The sequence below is a fragment of the Diceros bicornis genome, chromosome 13, assembly GCF_020826845.1.
Source record: "Diceros bicornis minor isolate mBicDic1 chromosome 13, mDicBic1.mat.cur, whole genome shotgun sequence".
NCBI classification, from domain to species: domain Eukaryota; kingdom Metazoa; phylum Chordata; class Mammalia; order Perissodactyla; family Rhinocerotidae; genus Diceros; species Diceros bicornis.
This window is the reverse complement of record NC_080752.1, coordinates 7094560-7121150: the sequence shown is the minus strand read 5'-3', so window position 1 is coordinate 7121150 and position 26591 is coordinate 7094560. Positions and strand designations below refer to the sequence as shown.

Below are 26591 nucleotides of genomic sequence, written 5' to 3'. Positions count from 1 at the left end.
TTAGGAGTGGTCAGAAAAAAAGGCAGGTACAAAGGAGCTGGAGGAGGGTTGATGGAGAGAGAAGGTGGTGTCACTGAAGCCAAGCAAAGAGAGTTGCAAGGCATGAGTTAGTCCACTGGGTCGATCTAAACCTGAAAAGCTTCCATTGGACTTCAGCCCTGGGAGATCATAGGGATCATAAGAGAAAGCATTTTGGTAAAGCACTAGTGGGAAATCAGATTGCAGGGTGGGAAATGAGGAAATGAGACCTGGAGGGTTAACAACTCAGAAGTTTGGCTATCAAAGGGAGGAGAGATGGGGTACTAGCCACATGGAAAAAGGAGCTAAAGAGAGGTTGTTTTTTAAGATGGGAGAGATTTAATATTTTACATGCTTATGTGAAGGAACCAGTGCAGAAGAAGCAATTGAAGCTGGATCAGAGAGAAAGGAGGGTTACTCATAACATAAGACCCCTGAAAAGGCAGTAGGGTTAGACTCCAGACCCAGGTGCAGGGGAGGGATGGGCTTGAGAAGTGACAGGATGAGAGCAGAGGATTGGCACAGATGCAGAAGAGTGGCTTCTGTGTTTCCTGTGAAGTAGGAGACAAGATTGTGTGGGTGAGGAGGGCAGAGGTGATCTTGGGGGTAGGGGATTTGAGATTTGTCGAAAGTAGAGAAAATTTGAAATTGTCACTAGGGCAAAAGGGGACAGAGCATGCACACTGATCAGGAACATAGAAGATTGGCTGGGCCGTTTTAAATACCCACTTGAGGTTGATGACTATGATTTTATGAGTGGCACGAATCTATATGGTTATGATTTTCTCTGTCACACTCAGCCTCGAGGCAAGCATAGAGAAGGCAGAGTTTGGGTCTTTCCAGGCAAGGGTGATGGAAGGAAAAGGAAGCAAGAGAGTTGAGAATATTAGGAAGAAAGGATTGAGATAATGGACTGTGGAATCCATGCTCCAAAGTGAGGTATATGGGTGATGTTGCTAGGACAGAAACTGCCTGGTATATACCCAATATCCATTGCCCTTCTTCCTCACTAAATAGAGCCCCAATAATTAGGGGCAGCAGTGTGTACCCAGTTAAAAGACTACTTTTTTTAGTGTCTCATACAGCAAGATATGGTTATGTCTGAGTTCTGGCCAGTGAGATAAAAGGAAAAGTGGGATCTCTAGGAACAATATTTAAAGGGAAGTGACTTAGCTGGAAAATACATTATTCTTGCTTTTTCCTTCTTCCTCTTTCCTAAAATGTGGATATGATGGTTGGAGCTCCAGCAGCCATTTTGGACCATGAGATAACCTGGAAATTGGAAGCAACATGCTGAGAAGGTCAAGTCAGAAGGAAACCTGAGTCTGATGACTTTGTGGAGCTGTGAGACTTTTAATCAACTTAGATTGCAAGCTACAGACATAAAAAAAAACCTTTCTTAAAAAGTTGCATTTTCTTCTCTGTCTGTTTTCATGGGGGTTTCTGTCTAAACTTGACTCTTTTAGTGGTCTTAGTAACGGAAGCCAGTGTCCTGAGATATAGAAAGAAACAATTTGATCAAATGTTTCCAGAGAGCATAACAAGGGTTACCAGCTTCCCAGCCTGAAACAGCAGTGTCCTCGTTGCCCTTTGCCCAGCCTCCTCCATTCAGCCCACGTTCCTATAGGGTCCGTTTGTTATGTTGTTCTCTCTCCTGCCTTTACATTCTGTATCAGTTAGTATGCTTTTCGCTTCAAGAAAAAAACCAATTTAAAATATCTTAAATAATAAGAGGATTTATTACCTCCCAAAAGTTTGGAGGTAAGGTGATCCTAGGGTTGGTTAATTCAGCATCTCAGCAATGTCATCAAGGACCCAGATCTTTTCCGTTTTTCTGTTCTTTTATCTTCAGCATGTTCTTCGCAGGCCAGCTCCCCTCAAGGTTGGAAGGTGGCTTCTGCAGTCCCAGACATTATGTGCTGACATGAACACATCCAGCAGAATATAAAGGACTATTTTCCCCTTGTGCTTATCTTCTTAAGAGTGAAGAAATTTTCCTTGGAGGTCTTTCAGCAAACTTACCCTCATGTCTCCATAACCAGAACACGTGGCCATTCATAAAGCAATGACTGGCAAGGGGGACAGGATCACCACAAATGGCTCAGACCACCGAGGAGTCACCCTGCACACGAGGGAGGAGTGGGTTCTGCCAGCTGGGCAGAGAGGGGTGGCTGTTGGGTAAGCATTCAAAAGGGGATGGGGAAGAAAGTGAAGACACGAGGGAGAGAGTAGAGGTGTAAATGGTTTCAAGGTTCCAGTGCGATGAAAGAAAAAGTGTATTATTGTCAGTAACTAGGGATATTTGAATTTAATATTTCAAAGGAAGAGCAGTGGAGGATATTAAAAAAGTGGAGGGTGTGACTGTGGAAATAGGTCGAAATGAGTTACAGTGGACATGGTCATTAGTGCTGAGGTCCAGGAACCAAGAGGCTAGCAGTAAGTTTCTCAAAGGACAGGATGTAGAGGCTGTGACAGGCAGGTTTCTGGGAAGGAGGTGGCCATGGTCTGGATTGATAGCACATGCACACAAGAAAGGCTTCAAATAGGCTCCTGCCACATGGGTCTGGGGCCAGTCACAGGTGCCTGGGGCAGTACAGGCAAGTAGCCTAACCTCTCTGTATCCCTGTGTCCCCATTTTGGAAAGAATCTGCCCTGGTTGGTTAGGCCATTCTGGAAGGGCGTCAGGCCTGTCACCTTCCTATTGGAGCCACTTAGGGACCTCCAGAAGACAGTCCCACAGCAGACCTCTAGGGACAGGGTAAGGTGGAAGCTTGGTTGGGGCAGAGGTGGCAGCCAGGTATGGCTGATGTGCTCAGCTGTTCTCAGTAGCCACCTCTCCACCCTCGCTCCCCAGCCAGGTCCCCTTCACTTGGCCTTAGGTTATCTGGCTATCCTCTGGCACTTCTAGCTGTGGCATCCCAGAACCAGGAGAAGGCTGAGGCTTCTTGGCCCCGCTACCTGGATGGGGCCTTAGCTGGGAACAAGTCGGGGGAGGTGGGCACCCATTGTAATGGCCAGAGCAGCCGCCCTGTTACTACGGCGTATTTCACTTTTAATTCTGACATATAATGTAATGATCTTTTTTAAGGCCCGATGATATTATCTGCCTGACTAGATTATTGAGTCTTCATCATCTGCAGATAAATTTATGGCCAGGACGAGGCTCAGGATTTATCATCAGTCAATAGAGCTCGATACTCTAACAAGGCGTGTAATAAGATATACATATTTAATGATCCAAGGGGAGGAGCGCTAACGGGAACCCAGAGTGAGTGGTCCATGGGGCCGGGGCTCTGCCCTAGGGCTGCCGTAGCTGTAGGGGCGTGGATGTGGTCTCTGCCCTGTGGTCCCCAACTCTGGCCTTTCTCAGGACCACCTCAGTCTCCTCCTTGTCAAGACTCTGAGGAAGAGGGAGACAGGGAAAGGATGAGGAGGCACTAGGGACAGTGTCAGAGCTGAGGCCTAGGCCTCTTCAGCCCAAAGGGTGTACACGCACCCCACCAGCAGACTCCTCTCCCCCCCCAGGCCTTGGAGGGGTCGGGGTGTCCTTAGACCTGTACGCCCAGGCCCCTGAGCGTTAGGGCAGGCCCACAAGGGGAGGGAATGCCGGGGCTGTGTGCCCAGGCCGCATTGATGGTGACGGATGGTTTTTCATTACAGCCTCTCAGGTCCTGCCCGCGCCCTGTGTGGAAATTCTATTTATTCCCTAATTTGTAAAAATTCCCTCTTTATCTGATCCCAATCAGGGCGGGGTAATTGGCTCTCTGGGGCAGCGGCTGGGGTCCTTGATGAAGAGCTATGTGGATGTACTCAGCCCGGCCCCCGCCCGGCCCACCACTAGGGCCCACAATTAATAATGATTTGCAAATGGCAGACAAGCAATAACACAGAAAGATGTGGCGTCCGCGCTGCCTCTTCATTTCCTCCCCTCGCAGATATAAATGGCCACAGAACAAAAACCCAGCACGATAAATTCTGGAATTAGTTATTCGCTGGGATAAATGGGGCCTGGAGCTACTGGCCCCTCTCCCGCCACCCTTCTTGCCTGCTTTCCCTGATTCTGGTCTGTCCCCAAGTGTGTTCCTGAGCCTGGCCCCTGGCTCCTCTGCATCTTTGGGCCCCGGTTCCCCACCTTCCTCCTAGACCCTTCCCCACCACTCTGGCTACCCCTTCCTGTGTGGCCCCGAGTTAGGAGTGGCCCACCTGCTCTGGGTCCGTAGCTTCCTCAGCCTGCGCCTCCTCTTGTTGACCTCTCTGGCTGCCCAGCCTGGCTTCTGTCCCCATTCGGCACTGGAGTTTGAATAGAGTTGAGGTGTCCTGCCAGGCCTGGGAGTCTGTATCAGGGTTGGTCTTGGGTATCTTCTTTGGCATTTGGGACCAGCCCGGTCATTTGCTGGCCAAGCCTGAGTTGGGCTCCTGGTGGCCAAATATGATGTGACATAAGGGGTTTGATGCTGTGCTTCCTGGTCAGGCTGTTGTGGGACGTTGGCACAGGCGTTTCCGGGCATTATGCCCTCTCGGCCAGGCGCGTGCTCTCCCCGCCCCCCAAGTGGCTGTGAGCTGGAGGGTAATGGGCGTGTAATGGCCTCATTTCCATGCCCGGCCTCCAGGAGCGGTGGTAAGTGTTTGATTGCCTTAATTTCCAAACACATCATTATCCCAGCTTTACCAGCGCTTAATAAACACTTTATGAGGATTTTTTTAAAAACATCTTCGGTCCGCATACTTCTCTGAAGTGATAAACTCTAATTAAGTCTAATATTTAAAAATATGGTAATGGTGAGTTGTTTGAATAAGTGGACTGCATTTCTGTAATTTCATTATTACGTAAAACACGTTAATTATTTGGAGCATGCTTATTATGGAGAGAGAAATCGCCTGCTAATCAAGATGAAATTGCCTTTTCCCCTTATTGTGGAACCACCATCATCCTTCACCATCAGCCCTGTGGCACCTCCAGGCACCTCGGTGGGGTGGAGGGGGGTGGGGGAGGAGCTGGAAGAAGGGGTCACTTTGAAGTTGAAGCTGTAAGGGCCCTGTTTGGGGAGTGGGGAGAGGGAGCTGTGGGAAGGTGTCTGTGGGGAGAGGGAGTCTATGTCTTGGGGGGGCTGTTGGGTGGGCCAAGGTAGCCCTGTCTGGGGGCCCAGGGGACTGTGTGGGCCATATCTGGGACAAGGAACAAGGGGTTGTGGGATATCAGGGTATTACTGTTGGAATAACAATATTATTGGATATTATTGTAATAACAATAATAATAACTACCCCAGCTACTGTTTTAAGTACTTCAGAAATAAAAACTCATTTCATCTTTTTAACAGCCCTTTGACGGAAGTAGTTGCTATAATTAATCATTTATTCCCATTTTAAAGAAGAAACTGGAATACAGAGAGGTTAAATGAAGTACAGTAACTTGGTCAAGTTCACACAGTTATTAAGTGATGGCAATTGGGTTTGAACCCAGAATCTAAGGATATACAGGTTTGAACCCTCTGCTGGTTCAGTCCTAAATTCACTGCCTTGGCCCCTGTCTTTCTTCTGAGCTACCATTTGCTGTTGTATCCTGAACTGAGATGTTGGCCCCCAGCATAGAGTTGCCGATTTAACAAATAAAAATATAGGACACCAGTTAAATTCGAATTTCAGATAAACAACAAATAATTTTTTAGTGTATGTTCCATGTGGGGCTGGGGAGATATTTAATTTGGCAATCCTGTGTCACGTAGGCTCAGGATTGACCCATTGGCCCTTTGCTCTCAGGCATGCTGCTGGCAAGATGTCCAGACAGACAGATGTGGTGACAAAATGAGGTTCTAGAATGTTGACACACCCAGGGCTCGTGCTCTCTCATCTTCACATGATTCCTGCTCCTTGTGCTTTTCTCCCTACCCATCTTTGCTGGCCCCTGCTCCGTGGGCTCTGGCCCCATTCCTCACCAGCTCCTGCAGATTCCTAATAAGGTGTGTTACTAGGCTGAACTTTTTAGGCAGGAGGCTTCAGGTATCTGAATATTCCTTTAGGCCACTCTGCCTCATAGCCCCATAAGGTCAATAGCTTGTTACCCTGCTGCCCCTGATGGCCCCTCAGCCAGTTGCCTCTTTGATCATTTCATGTTCATTCTGTTTCCTGGGTGCAACAGACCCAAGTATGGGAATTGTATATATGATAGAGGCATCATTTCAGAAGGGTGGGGAAAGTGTGGACAGTTCGATCAGTGGTGACTGGACAACTGGCTGTCCACTAGGGAAAAAATAAAGTTAGATCTTCTATTTCTCACCATAGATAAAAATAAATTCCAGACAAATTTAAAAAGTTAAATATAAAAACTGAAAGTATTAGAAGCAAATATATGATAGTTTTCTAATAACACTGGGAGGCGGAAGACCTAGAAACCATAAAGGAAATGCCTGATAAGTGTAGATGTCTCCATAGGAATCTCAAGACTAAACACATCAAAGCTAAGTTCATCACTGCCCCAAAGCTGCACCTTCTCTGTTTGCCTTATCTCGGTGAGTGGCACTAAGATCCTAGACTTATCCCTTCTCCAGCCCTCCCAATCCTCGCATTAAGGCTTGCTTATTTTATTTCCTAAAAACCTCTTGCCTGCATCCACTTTTCCACATCACCGAGATATCTCCACCTCTATCTCCACTGCCACTGGCCTAGTGCTGGGCCACCATTTCTGGCCTGGACTGTAGTAGAATCTACTAATTGGTGTCTCTACCTCAGGGTTTACCCCTCCAATCCTCGAATGATAATTCTGAAACCCAGATCTCGTCCTTCCTGCCCCTTCTTAAACATGTTCGTGTTTCTTCAGCATGCCCAGAATAATAAAATCTTAAGCTGCTTAGCTTAGCATTCAGGGCTCTTCAGGGTTTCCTCTAGCCAGTCACTGCTGACCTTGTCAGCTTCATCTCTTGCCACTCCCCTGCCTCTTAGTCTTCATCACCCCTACTACCTGCTAGACTTAAAATTGTTTTGGACACTCCACATTTCCCTTCCAGAAATGTGCCTGTGCTCTTCACTATGCCAAGAACACCTGCTCACCTCAACCCTAACTTGTTGGCTAGCCCCCTCCCACCCGCCCCTCAGAGCTCTGCTTGACTTTGTCGTTCCAGGAACCCTTTCTTGATCCTCAGACTGAACGAGGTGCCTTTTCTGTGCCTCCTTTTCTCATAGCACTGCTCACTCTGCACCACTGACAGGTCTGTCTCTGAGCTCCATGAGGGCAGGGAGCTACAGGGGCTGTGCTGCCCTGTGACCCAGCATGGCCCATGTACACCTGGCACACAGAAGGTGTCAGTGTGTATTTGCTGAATGCATGAGTGCATGAATAAATGGTCCTCCAAGAGTCTCCTTGGGCCCCTTCCCTCCTGAGGGTGGCCCTGGCCCAGGCACTGCTTCCTGTCCTCTACTGTTCAACTCCCAGATAGGAGCAGCTCACTGGAGCATGTGAGCCTCATGTGGTTGCCCTGCGTGAGCTCTCACGAGCTGTCCTAAACAATCTGAGCTACCTTTCCACTAGCAGCTCCCTTGCCAAGTGGATATTTGACTACCCTTGGGCCCAGCCAACAGGCTTATCCTCTCTTAGGGGCTAGCCCCACTCACCTCTCTGAGGGATTTATATAGCTGCACCCTTCCCATTACAGTCTTGGTAATATAAAAATATTTCCAAAATTAAGAATATTACTGCCCAAAAAAAGAATATTAGAGGGTCATCTTGTCACAAGTTAATGACCCTGCAGGAAATAAAGACAGGTTAGTCTTCTAGAATTTGTGAGGTGAGGAAGACCTGCTCTTGGAGGCCTTTATCGTGGGCACAGGCTGTGCCCCCACCACTCCCACCTCTACCCCATAAGAGCTTCAGGCTGGCTTCATTAGCTCAGTAAGAGGTGCCAGAAGTTGTGGCTGCTGACCCAGGTGGCCCAGGGCTTCAGAGGACTCTCCGAGAGGCCCTGTTGTCACCATGTGCTGTTGTCTCTCTGAACTTATGGCCTATTAAAGCCCCAGATTTGTCTCTGTGCTTCTTCTGCCCAGTTTCTTCATTTTCTAAGTATGCCATTGACTTTTTACACTCTTCAGTAGGTTGCATTGACTCTTATGAAGGCTTAAGGGCAGAAAAAGAGCCTGGGCTGGAAGTCCATAACTGTCACACCACTGACTTGCTGTGTGAACTGGAACAAGTGCCTTCCCCAATCTGGGTCTCTCTTTTTTCATTGTAGTGGACCAGCTGCAACAAGCTAGACTCCAGAATCCCCAGTACACAGGATCAGTAATCAGAGTTAGTGGAGTGAATGCCAATTGGTTTCATCAGGTGTGCTGCCCTGTGTCATCTATGCCATAGATTGTACAATATACACTTTCTCACCATTGGGTCATCCAGGAAACTAGCATCCTTGCCTTCCCTTCAAGAGAAGAGGTATTCCAAACATAAAGCATGTGCGCAGACATGTGGTTATATCACCTGTTTAGTCCTCACTGAGGGGGCGTCCATTATCACTCTAGTGGAGGACCCTGAAGTCCAAAGAAACTAAGCACTTGCCGCAGGGCACGCAGCCAGTGGGCAAAGTTAAAACCAGCAACAGGTCTGTGAGACTCCAAAACCCACTTTGTCATTTTCAGAAAACTGGTTCCTTGAGACTGGAATATGGGGATTGGGGTAGACGGTGGCAGAGGTGAGACCAGAGATTTCAGGGATCCATTTTTGCAGGGCCTTTGCCTTTAGGTCATATTAAAGAGTGTAGACTTGAAACTGAGGGCAAGGGGAGCCACTGAAGGGATTTAAAGAGAAAAGGACGGGATCAGATTTGTGTATGAAAGATCACTTTGGCTACAAGAGAATGGATTAGAGGGAAGAAAAAGAGGACACGCTGTTGTCCTAAGAGCAAGAAATGGCGGGGTCTGGCCTGGGGGTAGCTGCCAGAGTGAAGGGGGAGTGGATCATTAGACAGAAGAAGATAAAACCTGCAGTTCATACTTGATCAGATTTGGGGAGTGAGGGGGAGAGCAAGGTGTCAAGCCTGACTCTCAAGTTCATTTTTGGGCATTTTGGGGTGTCATTCATTGGGATGGGGAACACGGGAGTGAAGAAGCTTGGGGGAGAAAATTAATTACTGGACGTCTTGAGTTTGTATGGCTATCTAGAAAGAGATGTTCCGGAGGCATCTGAATCTGTGGTCTGGAGCTCAGGGAGAGATCCAGGCTGGAGACGGCAATCTTCAGGGGTAGCTGAAGGTCTCGGGATGTGGGTGAAGCCATCCGTGTGCAGAGTGGGGAGAGGCAAGGACAGAGACTGGGCCATGTGGACTTTCTCCCAGCTCAGGGCCCGGCACAAGTGGGAGGTCACTGCTCACCCACTGGATGGCTGGTTGCCTGGGGGGAGGAGCTGGCCCATTCACTTGGGCCAGGGGAGGCAGACTGAGCGATTTGACCAGCAATGAGGGAGGAGCCAGATGAAGTCAATAGAAAACTAATTTTCTTTTCTGCTGGAAGAAATGAGGTGTGTGGCCGCTGGGTAATTGCAGATAACGAGGGGACTTATTCTTAATATGCACAGCAACCATGGTCCCCAGAGTGCAGGAGACAGGCAGGATGGGAGGTGCCCTGAAAAGGCTAGACTTATTTGGGAAGAAAAGCACCCCATTGTAGCCCTTTCGGGGGTGCCATCAGAGCCCCTGGGCCCTGTCGTAAACCCTCCCTGCTCCTGGGGGCCTCCTGTCCCATCCCCACCCCCATCCCCACCCCTCCTGCACAGCATTTCCTGCCCGATTCCCCTTCCTGTCAACTGCCTAGCTCCTCCTGTCGAAGCCGCCTCCCTCCACCCTCTACCCCCACAGTACAGGCATACACACTAAGGGAGACAAATGACGGGGCCTCAGCTGAGCGGGGTGCGTGTCCGGCCCATAAACCACAGGGATGGGTCACGTCTGGAGTTGCCATGGCCGCCACTACCCACCCATCCGTCTTCCCACTGTTGTGCCTCAGACCAGCTCTTGTGGCTTGCTGAATCCCTGCGGGAACAAGATGTCCCGTATCTAGGTCCTGGGTCACTTCTCCATGCCCACATCCACCATGGGTACATTGATACTGTGTTCTGCAAGAAGGGACCCTGTGTGACTTGTCTGGCCCAACCCAGAGACCTTATCTGCTCTAAGCAGGGTCTGCAGAGCTGGTGTCTGGCTGATGATGCAGGCCCTGGGCTAACCAGAGACTCCTGCAGCCCTTTTCTAGCTCTGGTGGATCCTCTTTCCTAGTCTAAGGTCCTGGAAAGGACAGGCTGTGGGGCTCAGAGGAAGGCATTGGTCCTTGACAGATGCAGAGGCCTCCTGACCCCACCTTGACCTTACCACCCCCCACACACCTGATTATGACATCGATGTACAATACTTCTGCAATCACAGCATCAATCCCTTGAGGGTTTGTGGCAGCTGAGGTCCTGTTGATGGCCCAGAAGCATCTACAGGAGGTAGGAGAGGGGTGGGAGAGGCAGGGGAAGGGAGTTGGGGCTGCTCTGGGCAGTGGAACAGAAAAACCCAGGCACTTGGGCCATTTCTCTCCTAGGCTTACTATAGAACAAGCTCTGTGCAGCTGCACCTCCTGCTGGTGGTAGTGGGACAAGTCCTGCCCATGACCATGATACTGAGGCCACGGAGTACCTGTTCCTGTGGCCACGAGGGTTCTAGGACAGTTTTTGAGTTTCTCACTGGAACCAATACTGGAGAAACTGCTGTGACAAGGTCTGGCAGGCACAGACGTATTTAACCTGAGACACGGCCAGAGACAGGGCTGAAGCCTGACCAGCGCCAGCTTTGAGCCTCTTGGGGTAGGAGAGGCGGGGCTTGGGCATACACAGGCTTGTCGAGTAGATGGCTGCTGGCCAGGGTGTTAAGAGCACCACAAACCTGGACCCTCTCTACCCGTCGGGCTGCACAGGAGCAGGTGCCCAGGCAGGTTGCTGTTGGAGCACACAAGCCTAGCCCCAGGGCTGGTTTCCCAGAGCCCTGGCCTGGAAGTGCCAAGGCTTGTGCCTTGTCACCAGTGATTATGGCCTGGGCCATATCCACACACACAAGTGCCAGCAAAGTCACCCTGGCCGTGGGCGTGATGAATGGCTGCACAGTAATGAAATGGAGACATCAAGGCGGGTGGCGAGAAGACGGAGTGTGGCAGACGGGCCGTCCCCATGTGGCGGCAACAAGAAGGATCGCCCAGCGGCCGGGGGCCGTCAAGGGAGAAATTACACATTTACTCTGCCTTTTTCTTACTGCGACGGCGCCCATACATCACCACTGGGGCCGGGGCGGGACACGCTGGCCAATTTCCAGCATGAATTATGGGGCTGAGAAGCATTGAGACCAGGCTTCGTGCCGGCCCAGCATCACCCAGCCCAACCTGAGGCTGGAGATGCTACCGGCAGGGGAGAGGACCCCCTGGTTGAGAACCTGTGGCTCCCGAGTCTGAGCCTCCATCCGACCCCCACCAGTGTAAGGGCACCAATGGACACGAAGGGGAAGGAGCTGGGGCCTATCTAAATGTTTTCTCTTCCTTTTTTTAGATGACTGCAAGAACATTGCCAACATCATGAAGACACTCGCGTATCGAGGCTTCATCTTCAAGCAGACATCAAAGCCATTCTGATTGGCCGAGGATGGGATGGGGCAGGACAGGGTAGCTGCTTGGCCCAGCCCAGAACCCTCCTCTCCCTCACCAGAGGGGAAAAGGGAGAGTGGCACAGCTCTACGTCCAGAGTGTCCCCCAGCCTGCCCTGTGGGCTTGTGCCCTGGGTAAAGGCTTAGCCACTTGGCCCCTCTGGAGCAGACACTTTGTGCCCCCCACCCCCACCCCTCAACCTCAGCCCAGTATGAGCCCCTCCCATTGTGGGCCTGGGCTAGGGGGACCCAGGCACTCACCACCTCCTCCCTGGTACACAGGCTTCCACAGGGGCCACCAAGCTCCCCTGTGCCCCCTCCCATCTGTAGTGCATGGTGTGTGGTGCCCCCAGGGCTCCCGGACAGATCAGGCCCTACCTTGTGTCTACCCCCATCCCCGCTGTGAACGTGCCACTGAATAAAGTCGGGGAAATGAGGCCCTGGGTGTGTGTGTGAACCCGGCCGTGCTGTGCCTGATGCTGTCAGGGTGTGCAGAGGTTACAGCGTGTTCCAGGCTGCTCTCTGCTCAAGGCCACCAGTGTGGCTGGTGGTCACTGGAGCACCTGTGAGACCCTCACTGAATATGCACAGGGACTGTCTGAGCACGAGGTTATGTTTGCACCTGCGGCTGAGACCACTGCTATGTGTGGACCATCTTGAGTGTAGAACCACAGGTGTTTCCAGGTACCGGTGTTTCAGCAAAACTGGCAGGAGTTAGAGGGCTGCTAAGGGCCTCAACGTAGGCAAGCCCCCGTGACACCCCCGAGGAGTGGGTGCGGTGACCCCTCCTGCCACCCTCCCAGCCAGGGGCATCAGAAGTGGCGGGAAGGAAAAGGAAGCAGCTCAGTCCAGCTCAGCAGCTCTATTACACGGCAGCATCACCCACAGCCCGTGTGGCCTCTCACGGCTTCTTGGCTTTCTTCACAGAAGAGGAGCTGGAGGCCGACTCCCGTCGCTTCCTCTGAGGGGAGACAGAAGGCGTGGAGGTCAGTGGCCCCCAAGGCCTGATTCAGACTTGGTGCGTGTGCTTCACACTCTCAGGGAAGGTGAAGCCCACTGGCCACCCACTCCTACCCTCAGTCTCAGAACCCCTTAGAGTGACGATTCCTGTCGCAGGCACTAAAGGGAGAGGAGTGTGTACATGCATGTGCTCGTGCTCACATGCAGGGCCAGCTTGTGCTCTCTTGGCCCGTCCAGGTTCTTACCGAATTGGGCGTGAGGGGTGCACCCACCACGTCAATGATGGTGTCCTTGGTGGGGTCAGGGCCAAGACCAGGTTCGGGTACTGCTGGCTCCACAGAGGCCGGGGCCAGGCCTGATGCTGGCGTGGCGGGGGCCCCCAGCACACCAGCCCGGGCCAGGGCCTCGTGACGGTGCCGCAGCATCTGTAGCTCGTACTCGCAGTTGGCGCAGGCCTGCTTGAGCTCATAGAGCAGCACCAGGTCACTCCGCAGCTCATTGAACATGTGCACCAGCTCCTCCGTGGGTGTTGGGCTCAGCTCTGCGGATGGGTGGGCGGAAGGCACGGGCAGAGGCAGGATGTGGTGGAAGGCTGGCGCCAGGAACTGACCTCCCCCAGCCCAGCCTTGACCCACAGCCTCAGATGGGTACCTCCTGTGGACCCAGCGCCCACACTCACCCACGCCAAGCTCCAGCAGCATCTGTTCCAGGGCCTTGATCTTCTTCTGTCCCACAGAGCTTGGCAGCTTCATCTGCAAAGACCCAGGCAGCTGAGCCCTCTCCCCCACAAGCAGCTTAGGGTGCAGGGGACTCAAGGCAGTGGGGGAGTGGAAGAGAAGGTAGCCCCTGGAGGCAGCTCTGAGTCAGAAAAGGAAATAGCCAGCAAGTGGAATATAGTGAAAGCTGTGACCTCAGCCTGGCCACATCCCCCAGAGCCTAGTGAGGCCACTTCCATCTGCAGCACGTGGCACCACCTCTCCTACTGCTCCAGCCCCACGGCCTGAGCATTGGGGCACACAGAGCCCAGAGCCCAAACACGCTGAAGGAGGTGACTCACGTACCCGCTGGCTCCGCAGCGTGACGCCTGCAGACTTGAAGTCTGGAAACTTGATGCCTGCAGTCTCAGGAACAGCCTGGAGGAGGAGTTATAGAGACCAAGGCGTCACAAGGAGAGGACCCAGTGTGAGTCTCAGCACCCTGCCAGCTCTGGATGCTCTCAGAGCCCTCCTCTAAGGGTCCCCTGTGCCAGGCAACCCCTCCCGCTGAGCTGGGCTGACTTAGTCTCCACACCGGCTTCTCAGCCTCCTTCTTCTGGGGTAGCTTCTTCTTGGGTGCCTTGCGTTCCGTGCGCCGCTGCTCTGCAGTGGTGTCTGCTGCTGTTATCAGCTTCTGTAGGTCCTGGCTGCGCTTCTCCCGCTCCTTCTTCCGGGCCTCGATCTTGCGCAGCTCCTGTAGCAAGTACTCCTCCTCCGCCACCTGGGAAAGTGAGAGATGCTAAGAAGTGCGTGAGGGCACATTGGGGAGTGAGGGTAGACAGGGAGATGAAGGGGTGCTGGGCTGTCTGTGAGGGAATCGGAGAAGTAAGGGATCACGAGGGAGGGCTATGGAGAGCAGGGAGGGTGGCCAGTAAGAGGCTGGACTCGGGGGGCGGGCCACACAGGTACCAGTGGGAGGTAAGGGGACCTGGGGGAGGGAGTTGAGGGCATGGAGGTTGGAGGCAATGGGCACGGGGTTTCAGGGCACGGAGGAGAGTTTGTGGGGCTCAGGGCTGACCTGCTCTGGGGTACGGTTGTAGAGACGCTCCAGCTGTTCCTTCCGCCGTCGCTCATGCCCAGCATCAAATACTGGTATCTTGAGGTCTGTGCCTGGCACGGCCCGCACGTTGGCAAGCTTGGCACAGATGTGGTAGTACCGCTCCTTCAAGTCCTCCACAGAACGCTTCTGAGGGTAAAGACGTGGGGGGGCGGGAGGATGAACGCTCAGAGGCACGTGGAAGGGACGGCACGGAGGTAGTGGGTCTGCCACACGTGCAAGTGCACGACACCAGCTCACCTTGAACTGCTGGTGGTCATACCGGTCATGGATAACTACAAAACGTAGGTCAAAGCGGCGGCTAAGGTCAAAGAGGTGGTCCGTTTCTGCCTTAGTCCAAGCATCATCATGAAGGTAAAGCTGGTACTCTTGCTCTGAATACACGGGCACTTGCACGGTCTATGGCACAGAGGGAGAGTTGGGGCATGCCCACGTGATGTCACGTCCAGCAGGCTCCAGCCCCTGTGACCACAGCCCCTCCTGTTTATTGCCAATCCCGGGGCTGGACAAAAGCAAACCCTCTGCCTGGGGCCCTGCATAGGGCAGCCTGGGGATGATGTTCCTGAGTGAGGAGAGACACTTTCTGCTTGGCCAGAAGCCCTGGCAGGCTCTAGGACTGCAGCCTGCCTCTACCTTCATTCCAGCAGCCACTTCACCACGCCTCAGCTCCAGAGCCTCAGTAACAGGGCACATGCTCCTGCCCCCACAACTAAGGTGAGGGGCCCACAGGTGAGCGCTTCTGTGGAGTCCAGAGGTCAACTTTGGAGAAGGGCAGATGGCTAAATACTAGAGAAAGGCCCAGGATTCCCTCCTCCATGGAACACTTGTCTGAAGCACTCCTGCCACCCAGTGGTGACAGTGAGACTTGCAGCTCCCCCAGAGCTGGCCAAGCTCACCTCTCTACAGAGAAGGCGCCTGAATCCTACCCCCAGCATGTGCAACCATGCCCATGCCCTGGCCTGCCCTCTCCCAGGCCCTGTGCCCTAGGCCTCCCTCAGGGACAAGCAGCACCACCACCAGCTGGGTCTGTCAGAGACCCCAGGAAGGAGTCAATGCTAGGCTGCACCAGGGAAGTTTCTCTTCTCCATCAAAGACCACACTGGCTCTGAACCTGCTCTCAAGACCCTTATTTCCAGCTGCCTCTTGGATATCTCCTACTGCAGGCCCCACAGATACCTCAACTTAATATACATTTAGGTGACAGGTGTTAACTAGACTCGCTGTGGTCAGCACTTCACAAGATATACAAATGTTGTACACCTGAAACTAATATAACATTCTACATCAATTATACCTCAATAAAAAATAAACCAACTTCTTATGTTCAGTACTGAGCTCACCACCTCCCTCAAACATCTATGTCCTCCAGTCCAGGCCTCAGTCAGTGTCACCGTCACTCACCAGGTGCCCAGGCCAGAAGCCTGAGCTGCATCTTTACTTCCTACCTTTCCCCTTGACTCCTCCCCTTCCCCAAATCGTGGCTTTACCTCTGGAATCCATCTCCACTGCCACGTCCCAGTCCAGCCCACCACTACCACTTGCTGCATCAGAGAAACAGCCTCCCCACTGGTCTCTTTGCCTCCATCCAATCCTCCTCCAAGCAATTCTCCATCTGCAGCCAAGATGTGATCTCTGAACAGTGCTCCTTAAAAGACAGCCTGCAGACCAGGGCTGTCTGCAGACTGTTATCACTGCTCTATGCTAAGTAGGGAAATTGAGAGTAGGCATTTAGAAATCTTGATAATTTTACAACAAGTGTACACTGCTGGATCTAATGAAGAAACAAGGACTTATATTTTGTCTTTTCTTGTAATTTTACTATCTTTATCAGTCTCTGATGGATTGGAAATTTTTAAAAAAGTCCTTCACTAAAGATAATTTGAGGAGCACTATTCTAGAATATATATCTGATCATGTTACCCAGCCATCTCTATTAAACCCCTCCAAGGCTCCCCACTACTCTAAGATAAAAGTGCCTTCTAGATAATTCACAAACTCCTCAAGAGCAAGGGTTGTCTGGTTCATTTCTATCTTCAGGGTTCAGCACAGGGCCAGGCACACTAAAGGTATCAATAAATATTTACTGAATATTTCTGTTCAGTCAGTGAACACATGGGTGAATGACCTGGCCTCTTTCTGCAGCCATCGATCCTCACGGACCCTAAGTTCTACCCACATGACTAGCAGTTGCTGAAACATACCAGGCTCTCCCGCTCAGTCTCTGTTGTTCTCGCCTGAAATGCCTTCCCACCTACACATCCCTTCTACCTAGACAACTTCTCATCCTTTTGATCTCTTTCAGGCATCATCTCCTCTGAGAAGTCTCTCTGGTTTCCCAGGTTTGGTTAAATATCTCTCCTATGCATGTCAATTCCATTTAATTAAAAAAAGATACTCAGGAACTCTGTAGCCAGTCCCACTCTCAAGGAGCTCACAGTCAAGCGAGGGAGACATTCATTCATTCAACAAATATTTATCATGGCCTGCCAGACCTATGCTGGGGACACAGTGCTGAATAAGACAGGGGCCTTACCTTCTCAGAGCTCACAGTCCAGCTGAAAAAATAATTGAGTAGAGTGTGGCAAGTTTGATGACAAAGGCGTGCCTAGGGTGTAATGAATGATACCTGATCCAACCTGGGGACAAGGGATGGTCAGGGAAAAGGTAAATGAGGCCTGGCTCAGTCTTAAGGGTAAGTAGCAGTGAACTGGTGAGGGAAAATGGTGGAGGGAATCCAGGCAGAGGGGGCAACACAAACAGCGATGAGAGAGAGCCTGATGTGTGCGGGCCTGGCAGTCAGGGACACGTGAGGGAAACAAGTCAAGGGCAAGGCACAGAGAGGCGTGAAAAGAGCCTGAGTCAGCAGAGGCCAGCTGCGCAGGCCTGCGTGCCCGGCTGAGTCGTCCAGAATCCATCCTGAGGGTGAGGGGAGCCAAGAAGGTTAGCTTTAAAGAGAAGAGTGAAATGGTCATGCCTGTTTACAAAGACCACCCTGGCAGTGAGGACAGATGGGGTGAAACCAGAGCCCAGGAGACCAGCTGGTAGGTTTTAAAAATGATCCAGGTGAGCAGTGAAGAGGCCTGAACTAAGGAAACACCAGTGGAAGGGAGAGAAAAGGGCACAGGCTCGAGAGGCTTTGGATGGAAACCACAGGATGCGGCAACCGGACGTGAGGGTGAGGGAACTGTCACAGGTGACGCCTGTATTTCTGGTGTGAGTGAAAGAGTAGCTGGGCAGCCACGGACTGAGAACAGGACCCCAGGAATGGGCAGTACTGGAGGGAAGATCATAGTTCACTTTACACTGACTTCATTCTCTACCCATAGTCACCACAATCTTTCTAAACCTCAGATCTGATCCTGACACTACTCTACTTAAAATCTGTCAGTGGCTACCCAAAGACATCAGGGCAAAGCCCAAATTCCTGAGCCTGGCTGCTGAGCCCTGCCTGACCTGGTCCCTGCTGCCCTCTCAGGCCTCCTCTCCCAGCATCGCCCACCTTGGGCTTTATGCTTCATCATAGGGAAATGCCCGCAGCAACCCACACGTGACTGGTTTTCTATCCATGCCTTTGCTCATTCTGTCCCCTCTGCCTGAGAAAGTCACTGCACTCCTTTCCTAACATCACCTAGTGACATCCTCCAAGACTCACAAGCTCTAACTTCTGCAGGAAGCTTCCATGACCTTCAGGTCCTCCCAATATAGCATGTATCCCACCAAACTGTAATTGCCTAGGCCTCCTCCCACCCCCTCCCCAACAATGTGGAGGGTTTCTTGAGGGCAGATATTGTGTCCGATTCATTTTTGTGTCCTCAATGCCTAGGGCTTGACTTGGCATGAAGCAGTATTTAATGAATACAGAATGAACATTCTTTTGTCTTCCCCTCAAATGGTCTCATCCAGCCTTCCCTCCTGTTGCCTCAAACGCCTCACCTCTTGGTTGTCCCTTCTCAACCTTACATCTCCTGCCACTCTCTCCACTGGACCTGAGAGGCCTAAGGATGGTGGTGAGACGGAGGAAAGCCCGGCTTGGGGCGTGGGGGAGAGTGATGGGTCACACGTGGGTGTGCCGAGTCTGAGAAGCCCGTGAGCCATCCCGGGAGAGGTGTCCAGGTGCAGCTGGACATACTGGGCTGAGGGGAAAGAAGTCGGGACTTGGGGTCCTGGGTTGAATCCCCTAGTGCTTTCAGGTTTGAAGTCTAGGCTGCTCCAGGCTGCAGGGACCGTGAGCCAGTGTATAGTGGCTCAGACAATAGCCTAGGAAATTCTAGCCCAGCCCAGCTCTGCCTCTCACTGGCTGGGTGAGTCTGGGTAAGGCCTTCTCCGTCTGAGCCTCAGTAATCTAGACCAGAGACAATTCAGCTTAGACTGGGGTGCTGGCACAGAGGATGAAGAACATAGGCAGATGTGATTTGTTATGGAAACAAAACCAGCAGAAATCAATGATTAGATCTATCACCGAGGTCTAGCTCAAATGCCACCTTCTCAGAGAGGGCCTCCCTGACCACTCTATCTAAATTAGGCCTTCCCTACACCTACAAGTTCACTCTCTATTTCATTTCATATTCCATTCACATCCTAGTTTCATTTTATTGATGGCTCTTACCTGAAAGAATCCAATTTATTCGCTCACGTGTTTGTTATCTGTTGTCCCCTACCTTCTCTGTCCCGTTGTTGATTGAAATAATGTGAGAGCTAAGGGAGAAACTAAGTCAAGGATGATTCCCAAGCTTCTGGTTCGGGCAACCGGGTGGACAGTGGTGCCACTGACTGATACTGGGAACAGGTGGAGAACAGAGAGAAGACTACGAGTTCTGCTCAAGGGTACCTACCTGATCTGAAACACCTGTGGGGCCCTCAGGGCGAGACGTTAAGTAAACGATTGGATAGGTGGGAACTACTGCTCTGGACTGGAGACATTAAGCTGGGGTCACTGGCATACAGAGGGAACTGAAGCCACAGGGGAAATGAGACACCAGGGAGAAAGTACAGAGTGAGAGAAGTAGAGCATCCAGGACACAGGTCTGAGGAACAGCGACATTTGAAGGGTCAAGAGAAGCCACCAAAACCCAGAGCAGGTCCAGGAAAGGACAGGATCCCATAGACAGAAAAGACCCACAGAGTCCTACCTGCAGGTAGTCGCCACAAGGCCTGAGTGGGTGACCATGGTTGGGACAAAGGTGTGAGCATGCCTCTGGAGCCAACCCTAGGAGACTGGAGAGCTCACACAAGTGGCTCAGGGTGGGTGGGCAACCTTGGCCTATGTCCAGATGGTGGTGGCTTACCTTATTGAACCTGGCGAAGGGGTAGTCCTTGCCCTCCTCAGCTGCCCGTCGCCAGTGGAAGAACATAGCTCCATCCTTGCGGGCGGGGTTGGTGAATGGCATCCACTTCCAGGGCCGCACCTTCTTGGAGCCCAACTTGGCCTTCACTGTGCGGTAGCCTTGACCAGTGTCACTGGGTAGCAGTGGCGGTGCATCCCTGGCAGCAGGGTTTAGGGAGGTGAGAGTCAAGGGGTGCAGAGAGCCTTTGGGCCCAGGTTGCTGATCTACCCTGGAGCAAGGATGTCATGTCCTGGAGCGAGAGATCTGAGCTCCTCCTGCATCCTACTAAGCAAGCAGGACCCCTGGCTGGGGAGGGAAGGCGGGGAGAGAATTAGCGGAGAAACCTAGGAGTTCAGGACATGCAGGTGGGTCAGGGACCAGAGCCTGGGGGACTTGGGATTCTAATACTTGCTTCTTGTCAGAGTAGAGCAAGGCATAGACCTCCCGGTGCATGCCCTCGGGCCTCTTGAACGTCAGTGTCTCGGAGGACTTCTTGGACTTTTTCTGAGGAAGGAAACCACAGGAGAGGAACCACAGCCTAGACTCCCTTCCCTGCAAGTTCTCTAGGCCAGCTCAATCCCTGAACAAACCAGCACCTATAGGTACAATGACACACATACACACTATGACACATGACACACTACAAAGGCACGTTTAAACCCACTCACAGGGCCACCCCCAGTCTGAGCAGGTCATTCTCCTCCCACCTCCACCTCACCTGGGTAGATTCCCCCACCTGTCAGAGGAGAAGGCACTTTTCCACCATCTCGCTGAATGTCACACCGACTTGGGGCCCCAATATCCCACGAGCGTCACGCTGTCCTAGTCCTCTCTTCTCTTACAAGTGTCAGACCCTCTTGATCCCCACCATTTCCCACAGGTGTCCCACCTCCTCTGTCCCAGCTCATCAAGGTGACACATGTTCTCGGTCCCGTTATGCCGCACCTCTGACCGCCCATCCCGCTGGAAGTGCAGCACCCCGTCCTCATCCCCGCCCTCTCTCTTCCGCTATCACTCCTCCCCACCTCCTCACTGTCAGGCGCCCCTGCTACCTTGTCCGGGTTGATAATGTCCTTCTTGCTGATGGTCCCGGAGGCTGCATCCCCCTCCGGACCCCCGAGTTCTAGAATGTCCCGCACATCGGCGCCCGTAGCCATCGCGCCTGAGAGATGGAGAGCGCCCCGAGGTCAAGGGTCAGCGCCTGCGGAGGGAACAGGCTCAGATCAGGGGGTGGAGCCACTTCAGCCCCGGGGGGGGGGCGGGATGAAGAGGCAGGCCGCGAGGAGGGGGTGGCCCAGGTCAGGGCGGGGTTCTGCCTGTGTCCCGCCGCTCGGGTCTTCCTAACGGTCCCACCTGCCTGCTAAGCCCCAGCGCCGCTGTGCCTGGATTCGTCAGCTGCGGACCGCACCCCTATTCCCGCAAAGCCGCAGACAGAAACTTCCGGTCGTGCGCTGTAGAAACGCGGCCGATACGAACAGTTCCGGTGTGTGCTGCGCGGAAATGGAGCCGGCTGGCAACCCAGTGTGAAAGCTACTGACCGCGCGGAGACTGTCGGCGCCCTTGGCTCCCACGAGCCAGTCCGTGTCCGTGCGGTGCCTGCTTGCTAGCGTGTTCCGTCTACGTTGCTGCGTTGCATTTCGGGCACTGGAAACGGCGCAGAGCTTTGGACCTTGGTAGTGGGTTAGTGTCTCTGAAGCCGTGTCGCATTTGTGAAATGGAAATTGTAACGGTCCCTGCTTAACAGGAGCACGGCGCCTGGCACACCTCATTTTTCTGTTAAATGAGTTAGTGGTTTAACTGCCCCTGCGCGGTGAGTGCTGAGCGTTGGGGGTGAAGGGAGGAGGTAGACGGGGTGCCACCCTGGGGCGAGGCCGGGACGGCGAGGCCGCGGGCCCCTGGGCGCCGCTTCCCGTAGCCGCCTGCGGCGGGAGCCCGCTGCGCCGGAGCGAGCGGAGGCCCAGAACGCAGCCCCCGGAAGAAGTAGCCCTCGAGGGAAGAAGCTTGCTCGTCTCCCCGCAGAGAGAGGCTTCGAGAACAGGAGGTCATGCGGCAGCCCAGAGGGACTTGGGAAGCAGCTCCCAACTTCAGCCTCTGCAAACGGTCCTGCAATATGGAGGACACGTGGGCATTGAGCATGGGCGATAGAGTGGGGCTTAAGGCGTGAAGGAGACCAGACCCCAAGCCAAGGCTGCCGAAGATCCACGGAGGGACTGGAGGAGCACACGGCCCACACAAGTTGGCTGTCCGTGTGGTAGCCTGTTCTGGTTGGAGCGGCTGGAGACTCAGCAACTGCAGCCACAAGCCTAGCTAGACCCCAAAACTTTGGAGAACTGGGCCTGGAGGTGCAAACCTTGCCCTGTTTCTAAGGCCTGATTCATAGGTGAATCCTCTGAACTCTAAACAGGTTCTGGAGAAGCCAGGGTCTTGCAGCAGAAATTGCCCGCAGGGTAAGGGAATGGTCCTTGGAGCCAGAAGTGGACAGAGCAGTGGGAGAGGGTGCTGCACCTCTGCCTCCAACACTTGACTCTACTTATAGTTAATTAGTTGTGAAATTATTTGTTTAATGTGTATATATCCCTTGATAGACTCATTTCTGTGAAGACAGAGATCATGGTACATAAATGTATGTATGTGCCAGGCATTGTTCTAGGCTCTGGGGATGCAGTGGGAGAAGAGATACAAATATCTCCTGGTGGGGCTTATATCTAGTGGAAGAAGAGAAGCGCTGAGCATGTAAACAATAAAATAGTGTAAGTTTTGATGATGACAAGAGCTATGAAAAAAATACAAGAGGGTACTAGGATGGGGGAATGTTTTACGTAGTGTGGTCAGGGGAGTTTTCTCTGGGGAGCGGAAATCTGAGCTGGGGTTTAAATGATGGAAACAGCCATAGAATACCTGGGGAAGGAAGGCTTCAGACAGGAAGATTAACAAGTGCAAAGTCTGTAAAATGGAAAGAACTCTATATGTTGAAGGGATATAAAGAAAAAGGCCCGTGTAGTGGGTGTTGGGTGAGGAGGGGAGAATAGGGAGACTTGAGAGCAGAGGTGGGCACTGGGGGCCGTGGGGAGGAGTCTGGGTTTTACACTAAGGGCAGTCGTATGCCATCCTGTCTTGGCCACGGCCTGGATTCTACTCCCGGTCTTGGAGTGCCTCTTGAGCTGCTGTCATTGGGAAATGCCCCAGAATGACTGGTCCAGAGCTTCTCGTCCCTTGGGGGAACTCATTCTGGGGACTGGGGAAAAGGGGAGGAGAAAGGGATGCCTCTCTCTTGCCCATTCTGGGGAGCCACTGCCCATACTTCGTCTACCAGACTGCAGGTGGTGACGAGTCCCACTGCCAGCCCCAAGAAGAGCTTGCTCTGCGCCGCTCACCTAGCTGATTCTCTGGGAACCCAGCACTGCAGTGACGTAATGAGGAGCCCGGGAGAAGGACTTCAGGCTGGGGCACTCTGGGGTTGCAGAGCCAACTTGCAAGGAGTTCTCACTTGATGCTGAGAGCAGTATGAAGCCATTGAAGGGCATGGGGGAGGAGGGCAGGGAGGAGCAAGCTGGGAAGAAGGCTGAAAAGAGTCATATTTGTCTTTCAGCAAGGTCACTGGTGGCCTGCCAATGGGGAGGGCGAAGCTGGAGGGAGGCAGGAGACCCGGGTGGAAGGCAGCGGTAGAGTCAACTCGAACTAGGAACTGATTGAATGTGAATAGAGGAAGCAAGATGAAAAAGGGTCCCAGGAGCCCATCCCTCCTCAGCCTGTCTGTTCACAGCTGGGCCCAGAAGTAGTCCCCTGGAGCTCCCGCGTGCCTGGCCTGGCTTTCTCCTTCCTTTCGCTCTCTCCCTTCTCCCTCTCCCCTCTCCCTCCGCGTCTTCCCCCCTTCTCCTCACCAAGACTCCTTCCGAGTGGCAATGGGTCTCTTCATCCTGAGCTCTCCCAGCGTGAGGTGAGCATGTGCCCCATTTGCAGGGGCTCCTTAGAAACTGTGGGAAAGGGGAGTGATCGAGGGGTGTGTGTGATCGAGATCGTGCTGTGATGGACACCCAGAGCATCTCCATCTGACCTGGTCTGGCTCAGGTTAATTATAAAGAACACTACCCAACTAAAAGGACAAATTTCCTTCTTTTTCAAATGGGCAAAAAATATGATTAGGAAAGTCACAGAAGAGCTGCAACACTGCAGCAATAACTGTACAGGGAAGCATTCAGCCTCACTGGTATTCAAAGAAATGAAAAATTGGAAACTATTATGAGATACCATTTTTTGCCTATCAGGTAATACTTTAAAATAATTGTGATACCCATTCTTGACAAGGATATGGAGGAAACAGGCACCAGCATACACTGTTGGTGGGAATATAAATTGATTCCTTTTTGTTCATTAGTTCATTCAACCAATAATCGTTTAGCACTTACTGTAAGCCACTTAGATCTATGCCACTATACACCAGGCACTGTGCTAGGCCCTAGATATACAGCCATACAGAAGACAAAACGTGAGCACTGCCTTCAGCTGGTGCCCTTAACAATTGTGCACTTTATTGTATGAAAGTTATACATCAGTAAAAAGGAACAGGTAGACGGGAACTGGAGCTGCCAATTAGGCCCAATCAAGATGACAGCCTCCCTAAGGGCTGGCCTGGTGGCATAGTGGTTAAGTTTGTGCACTCCACTTTGGTTGCCCAGGGTTCGCAGGTTCGGATCTCAGATGCGGACCTGCACACCACTCATTAAGCCATGCTGTGGCAGCATCCCACATACAAAACAGAGGAAGATTGGCACAGATGTTAGCTCAGCGACAATCTTCCTCCACAACAACAACAAAAGAAAGTGGGAGATTGGCAATGGATGTTAGCTCAGGGCCAATCTTCCTCACCAAAGAAAAAAAAGATGATAGCCTCCCCAAAGCACCAAGACCACGTGGCAGAGCCCCTGGGGGAAAAGCCAGTGGGAAGCTGGCCCGGAGTGGCAAAGTCCAGGGCAGGAAGCCGGAGGACAGGGGCTTTGACAAGGCCTGTGTGGTCCCTGGCCAGTTTTTGGTGCTAAAGAAAGATGAAGGCTTCTTCCGGGAATGGCTGAAGGACACAGGCAGCACCAACATCAAGCAGTCCCAGGGCTGCTTCGGGTGCCTCCAGGAGTGGAGCGATGCCCTCCTTTGATGCTCTGTGGGGAGCCCCCAATCCCTAGCCCCAGCACTGCGTCTCTGGAGTTTGTGGCTGAGTGGGGATGCTTCCCCCGTCCTCCACAAGGGAAAGGACCGCTGTTGTCATACTCACCTCTCCTGTACTCCAGGGCCTTTTGGGATTTCTCTCCCCTCGCCTTTTCAACTTTTTTGGAATTCTCATTCTCGCTTCATCTCCCTGCTCTTTCCCCTGCCAGTTTCGTGTCGACAGTTACCAGCTTTCCTGAGTGGACTCCTGGCCCCTTCTCTCACCCCCACCCTCACTTCTCTGGTCTCTTTTAGGCCATTTGGCTCCTTTTGGGGGGGATGGCAGAACAGACTTGCCAGCTGCCAGAACTGTGAGAAATAAGTCTCTATTGTTTAAGCCACCCAGTCTATAGTATTTCTGTTATAGCAGTTTGAACCAAGACATCTTTTTTTCTTTTAAATACATGTTGTATTTTTTATGTCATAAGCCAATCCTTCTAAAATGTGGAGTGTCTTACAAACTTCTTGGCAGTCAATTCTTTTGCTTTTCTAAAATAACTAAATAAATAAAAATTTAAGTAAGAGACAAGATGCTGCACCTTGTACCATCCACCTCAAAGAAAGAGTTACAAAGCTCGCTGTCCTCTTTGGGTGTGGAGGCTACAGGAACTACATTTGGGCATGCTGCTCTGTCTCATTTACCAGGTACCTGTACCTTAAGAGAGGCGCCTGGCTTAGAAAGGGGTTCTACAGTAGGTCCAGGTAGCGGTGCAAGCTGTGATACCAGTAGGGCCTGATTTTTCAACAGACCCAATGGTTTTGGAAGTATTTTGTGACAAAGATCTTATATGTACCTTCTGGCCATCCCAAGAGGAGAATCACAGCACAGGCACCCAAGATTCTGAAGTAAGGCTATGATCCCACCTGCAAATGACCGAAAAGCGGTTTCTGGCTTACAACTGGTAGAAACTGAATGCCTGACCGGGAGACACTACCCGACTCGGAGACTGGAACTGCCCAACGTGAACTGAGAATTACCTGATCCACCGGACCATAAAGTTGGGGATACAAGTCAGCAATCCATGATGAAATGTAAGAGGTATATAGACCTTTGTTCTTTTCTATTATAAATAAAATTATAAATACTTAGAACTATAAATTTCACCCTAATCAGAACTATAAATTTCACCCTAATCACTGCTTTAGCTGCATCCTGCAAATTATGTTACATCTTCATTATCATTCTAATTTCCCTCGTGATTGCTTCTTTGGTCCATGGATTATTTAGAACTATGTTGCGTAATTTCCTAATATTTGGGAGTTTTCTAGGTATCTTATAATTATTGATATCTAGTTTAATTCCATTGTAGTCAGAGAACATTTTCTATGTGATTTCAATCCTTTTAAATGTATTGAGACTTGTTTTTGGCCCAGCATGTGGTCTGTTGGTGAACATACCATGTGTACTTGAAAAGGATGTGTATCCTTCACTTGTTTAGTATAGAATTCTATAAATATCAGTTAGGTCAAGATGATTGACAGTATTGTTCGTATACTCTATGTCTTTATTGATTTTTTTGTCTATTCTATCAATTGCTGAGGGGGATTTTAAAATCTCCAACTATGATTGTGGAATCATCTATTTCTTCCTTTAATTCTGTCCGTTTTTGCTCTATATATTTTGAAGCTCTGT

The 26591-nt window shown here is 51.8% G+C and overlaps 2 protein-coding genes and 1 pseudogene across 7 annotated transcripts in view; 2 read left to right on the top strand and 1 right to left on the bottom strand.

The window, feature by feature from the left end:
• ERI3 (ERI1 exoribonuclease family member 3) overlaps window positions 1–12100 on the top strand; it is a 127035-nt gene extending 114935 nt beyond the window's left edge. For all 5 annotated transcript variants that reach the window (XM_058552205.1, XM_058552201.1, XM_058552200.1 and 2 more), the window contains one exon: window positions 11570–12100. In XM_058552205.1, coding sequence (XP_058408188.1) covers window positions 11570–11599 — 30 coding nt within the window. In that variant the 3' untranslated portion in view covers window positions 11600–12100. The remainder of the gene's footprint in view (window positions 1–11569) is intronic.
• A 392-nt stretch (window positions 12101–12492) lies between these two features.
• On the bottom strand, window positions 12493–21199 carry DMAP1 (DNA methyltransferase 1 associated protein 1). Of its 2 annotated transcripts, none has more exons than XM_058552198.1 (11): window positions 21113–21199; window positions 20812–20960; window positions 20172–20263; window positions 19721–19916; window positions 14676–14834; window positions 14397–14564; window positions 13914–14099; window positions 13685–13756; window positions 13303–13375; window positions 12869–13164; window positions 12493–12624 (listed from the first exon to the last, which is right to left on the bottom strand). In XM_058552198.1, the coding sequence occupies exons 2-11, from the start codon at window positions 20914–20916 to the stop codon at window positions 12565–12567; spliced, it is 1407 nt and encodes a 468-aa protein (XP_058408181.1). In that variant the 5' UTR covers window positions 20917–20960; window positions 21113–21199; the 3' UTR covers window positions 12493–12564. The 2 variants fall into 2 exon arrangements, with proteins under 2 accessions (XP_058408181.1, XP_058408182.1); XM_058552199.1 differs by having other exon boundaries at window positions 21117–21199.
• Window positions 21200–24639: 3440 nt separating this feature from the next.
• LOC131412394 (barrier-to-autointegration factor-like) lies at window positions 24640–24908 on the top strand (annotated as a pseudogene).
• Window positions 24909–26591: the final 1683 nt, after the last annotated feature.